Source organism: Mobula birostris, unplaced genomic scaffold, assembly GCF_030028105.1.
Source record: "Mobula birostris isolate sMobBir1 unplaced genomic scaffold, sMobBir1.hap1 scaffold_2205, whole genome shotgun sequence".
In the NCBI taxonomy this organism is placed as follows: domain Eukaryota; kingdom Metazoa; phylum Chordata; class Chondrichthyes; order Myliobatiformes; family Myliobatidae; genus Mobula; species Mobula birostris.
Genome location: NW_027275253.1, coordinates 31,894 through 36,893, shown reverse-complemented (window position 1 = coordinate 36,893; position 5,000 = coordinate 31,894). Strand labels below are relative to the sequence as shown.

At 56.1% G+C, this 5,000-nt stretch overlaps 1 protein-coding gene across 1 annotated transcript in view; it reads left to right on the top strand.

The window, feature by feature from the left end:
* The window catches only part of LOC140192703 (pleckstrin homology domain-containing family G member 6-like), a gene marked incomplete at its 3' end in the record, with an annotated part of 37,766 nt that overhangs the window by 3,507 nt on the left and 29,259 nt on the right, over nucleotides 1–5,000 (top strand). Inside the window, exon 2 of the mRNA XM_072250220.1 lies at nucleotides 2,109–3,627. Coding sequence (XP_072106321.1) covers nucleotides 3,391–3,627 — 237 coding nt within the window. The remainder of the gene's footprint in view (nucleotides 1–2,108; nucleotides 3,628–5,000) is intronic.

Below are 5,000 nucleotides of genomic sequence, written 5' to 3'. Positions count from 1 at the left end.
TGGCAGGCAAGGTGGGAGAGCGGAAACCTGATTGGATGAGGTTTAACCAATCAGGCGGGATGGGACGATGGGGGTATCAATACCACCGCACTAGACGTGCTCCAGGCATTGTCCCTGATGAAGATGGCAGAGTTTGTCATTGAAACGTGGGTTATACCCGGCTGGAAGCCTGAGAAAAGTTTATTTGCTCTTGGAAAGTATTCTGTGAGATGGTATATAAGTATTTGGATAGACAGGGTCTGACTAGGGATAGTCAACTTGGTTTTGGGATGGTAGAGAGTTTTTGAGGAAGTTACCTGGAAAGTTGGTGAGGAAAGGGGAGTGGATGTTGTCCACATGGACTTTAGCAAGGGATTTGACAAGGTCCCGCACGGGAGGCTGGTCGGGAACGTCCAGTCGCCCGGCATGCAAGATGAGGTGGTAAACTGGATGAGACATTGGCTTTGTGGGAGAAGCCAGCCAGTGGTAGTAGACGATCGTCTCTCTGACGGGAGGCCTGTGACTGGTGGTGTGCCCCAGGGACCGGTGCTGGGTCCGTCGTCGTTTGCCGTCCGTATCAACGACCTGGGTGATAGTGCGGCTAACTGGATCAGCAAGTTTGCGGGTGACACCAAGATCGGGGGGGGGGGGTGGTGGTGCAGTGGTCGGCGAGGAAGACTACTTTAGCTTGCAGTGGGACCTGGATCAGCTGGGAAAAAAATGGGCTGAAGAACGGCAGACAAGAGCGATGAGTTGAACTTTGGTAGGAACCAACCGGGGTAGGTCTTACACAATGAACGGCCGGGCGCCGAGGATCAAAGGGATCTGGGAATGCAGGCCCATAATCATCGAAAGTGATGTCACAGGGAGATAGGGTCGTAAAATGAGCTCTTGGCACGTCGGCTTCCGTGATTCAGAGTATCGAGGGCAAGAGTCGTGTAAGACAACGGTGAGCTCTAATCTGGAGTACTGTGTGCAGTTCCCGTCGCCTACCTACAAGAGTGCAGAGTGAATTTGCAAGAGTGCCAGGACTTGAGTTAGAGGGGAAGGTCGAAGAGGCAAGGACTTTATCCCGTGGGATGTAGAAGATCGAGGGGAGATTTGATGGAGGGGTACAGATAGGGGTCAATGCAAGCTGGCTTTTTCCCACCGAGGCTGTGTGGGACTATGGCAAGAGGCCATCGGTTGAGGGTGAAAGGTGAACTGTCAATAGACAACAGGCGCAGGAGTAGGCCATTCGGCCCTTCGAGCCAGCACCGCCATTCACTGTGATCATGGCTGATCACCCACAATCAGTACCTTGTTCCCGCCTGCTCCCCATATCCCTTCACTCCGCTATCTTTAAGAGCTCTATCTAACTCTGTCTTGAAAGCATCCGTAGACTTGGCCTCCACAGCCTTCTGGGGCAGAGCATTCCATCTATCCACCACTCTCTGGGTGAAAAAGTTTTTCCTCAACTCCGTTCTAAATGGCCTACCCCTTATTCTCAAACTGTGGCCTCTGGTTCTGGACTCACCCATCAGCGGGAACATGCTTCCTGCCTCCAGCATGTCCAATCCCTTAATAATCTTATATGTTTCAATAAGATCCCCTCTCATCCTTCTAAATTCCAGAGTATACAAGCCCAGTCGCTCCAATCTTTCGAGATATGACAGTCCCGTCATCCCGGGAATTAACCTTGTGAACCTACGCTGCACTCCCTCAATAGCAAGAATGTCCTTCCTCAAATTTGGAGACCAAAACTGCACACAGTACTCCGGGTGTGGTCTCACCAGGGCCCTGTACAGCTGCAGAAGGACCTCTTTGCTCCTAGATTCAACTCCCCTTGTTATGAAGGCCAGCACGCCATTAGCTTTCTTCACTGCCTGCTTACTTTCAGTGACTGGTGAGGAACGTCTTCGCTCAGAGGGTGGTGAGGGTATGGATCGGACGGCCAGCGGGAGCGGTGGATGCTGATTTGATTTCAAAGCGTAAGGGAAGTTTGGATAGGCAGTCGGACAGGAGGGGCGTGCAGGGCTATGCTGGATGGGACAGGGCAGAAGATCGGGCCGGCACAGACCGGAAGGGTTGAAGGGCTGGTTTCTGGGTGACAGTGCTCCCTAACTGCCTCTCCTACCTCTCAATTCCAGCGACCGCCCCTCGTTCACCCAGGTGGATCAGCAACCGGCCGGGTTAACCAGCTGGTCAACCGGTTCACCCTATAACCAACCATCCATTGGGGGGAGGGTGCTGTCCCCTCTAATTCTCACACCTCATTGCGTCTGAATCTTCATTGGCCAGTTGAGCCCCCATACCTCTTCCAACACCTTTGGGCCGGGGTCAACAGCCCTTCCTGGATTGGTCAGTTGGGTTAGGGTTTGTCAACACTCTCCTCTGATTGGTCAGTTGGGTTGGGGGTTTGTCAACACTCTCCCCTGATTGGTCAGTTGGGTTAGGGTTTGAGTCAACGCTCTCCCCTGATTGGCCAGAGGGGTTGGGGGTTGCTGTCAACAGCCTTCCTGGATTGGTCAGTTGGGTTAGGGTTTGTCAATGCTCTCCCCCGATTGGTCAGTTGGGTTAAGGTTGGTCAACGCTCTCCCCTGATTGGTCAGTTGGGTTAAGGTTGGTCAACGCTCTCCCCTGATTGGTCAGTTGGGTTAGGGTTGGTCAAGCTCTGCCCTTATTGGTCAGTTGGGTTAGGGTTGGTCAACACTCTCCCCTGACTGGTCAGTTGGGTTAGGGTTGGTCAGCGCTGATTGGTCAGTTGGGTTAGGGTTGGTCAGCGCTCTCCCCTGATTGGTCAGTTGGGTTAGGGTTGGTCAACGCTCTCCCCTGATTGGTCAGTTGGGTTAGGGTTGGTCAAGCTCTGCCCTTATTGGTCAGTTGGGTTAGGGTTGGTCAACACTCTCCCCTGACTGGTCAGTTGGGTTAGGGTTGGTCAGCGCTGATTGGTCAGTTGGGTTAGGGTTGGTCAGCGCTCTCCCCTGATTGGTCAGTTGGGTTAGGGTTGGTCAACGCTCTCCCCTGATTGGTCAGTTGGGTTAGGGTTGGTCAGCGCTGATTGGTCAGTTGGGTTAGGGTTGGTCAGCGCTCTCCCCTAATTGGTCAGTTGGGTTAGGGTTGGTCAACGCTCTCCCCTGATAGGTCAGTTGGGTTAAGGTTGGTCAGCGTTCTGCCCTGATTGGCCAGTTGGGTTGAGGTAGCTGTCTTGGGATTGGTCGGTTGGTTTGGGCTGGGGGCCAATGCTCTTCCCTGATTGGTCATTTGGGTTTGGACCCAACTGGGGAGCCGTGGGGCGTTGGGAATAAGGATTGGGGTTCGGGGAGGAGCCTGCTACGCCAACTGATCCCTTCCCCCCACCCCCCCCCCCCACGGGTTCACCCACACCCACCTGAGAGAAATCGTCTCCCCGCCCACCACCAACCCGCCGAGATGTTGCCCTCCAGTGCCCGGTCCTGGGATGTGCCGGTGGTGATGGAGGGAAAGAGCCGGGAGGCGGAGGGACCCCCAGAGGAAGAGGCGGTCGACCCAGGGCCCCTGGGGCTGGTGGCTGCGAGGATCCGGCTGTTCGACAACAGCAGGCTGCACGCCTGGGAGGGGCCAGGCCGGTCGGCCTACCCCCGGGGACAGGGGACGAAGGAGCGGAGGTCGAGGACCCTGGGGCACCAGGTAAGGGTGGGGGCGGCAGGGGAGTGGAGGGAAGGGAAAGGGGAGGCAGAGGACGGGAAGAAAGAGGGGCGGGATCTGTGGGATAGCAGGCAAAGAATGAGACGGAAAGAATGGACAGAGAGGGAGAGGAAGGCGAGGGGAAGAGTCCTCTCCCTCACCTCACCCTCATCGTCCTCCCTCCACCCCGTCTGTACCTCTCTCCCTCTCTGTTCATTCATACTCACCCTCTTTCCATCTATCCCCCGCTCAGACCCCTCTCGCTCTCTGCCACTCGGCCCCTCTCCTCCGCTGCTGTCCCAGCGCCCCACTCATAGCTTTCACGTGCTTCTGTTCCCTCTAACTCTCTCTCCCCCCTCCAACACTATCCACCTGTATCCCTCTTCCATCGAGGCCCCCTCTCCCTATCTCTCTCTCTCTCTTTCTCTCCACTCTCCTCATCTCTCTTTCCCACTCTCCACCCTCTTCCCCAACCCCTGAATCTCCCTCCGCACCGTCCCATCACACACTCCCGGGGTCAGACACAGAGTGAATCTCCCTCCACACCGTCCCATCACACACTCCCGGGGTCAGACACAGAGTGAATCTCCCTCCACACCGTCCCATCACATACTCCCGGGGTCAGACACAGAGTGAATCTCCCTCCCCACCGTCCCACCACACACTCCCGGGGTCAGACACAGAGTGAATCTCCCTCCGCACCGTCCCACCACACACTCCCGGGGTCAGACACAGAGTGAATCTCCCTCCGCACCGTCCCATCACACACTCCCGGGGTCAGACACAGAGTCGTTCGACCTGTTTGGTTGTTACATTCCCAACTGCTTTTCAAAGATTAACCAGAACCTGTTTGAAGACCGGTGAGTCATTCCGTACTGTTGAGCTGTTTGGCTCTCGGTTCAAGGTGCAGTTCGGGTACCGCGAGGGTTAAAAAGATAACAGTGCGGCAGAATTAACCCTCTCCCCTCTGGTGACGGCCACAGGGACGCAAGCTGCCCTCGCAGGGTTTTAATCATCAGTACTTCACCCTCTCCTGCTCTGACTAATCATCTCTCTCTCTCTCTGTCCATTCTCCCATCTCTCCGTTTTCCCCCTCTCTCTCTCCCACCCTCCTCCCCCTTTCTCTCCCCTCTCCCTCCCTCCCTCTCTTCTCTCTCTAAATCTATCCCTCCCTTCTCCCTCCTGCCCTGTCTATCCCTGCCTCCTCCTTTACACACACACTCTCTCTCTCTCTTTCCGACCGATCCTGCACCCGTTCCCCTCTCTCCGAGCATTCCCTCGCCCCCCCCCGCTCCCCGGGGTCGTCCTGCCCTGGGGGCGGTGGGGGGAGCAGAGCAGAGGGGAACGGGTTGGTCATGGGACGGAGAGGGTTAACT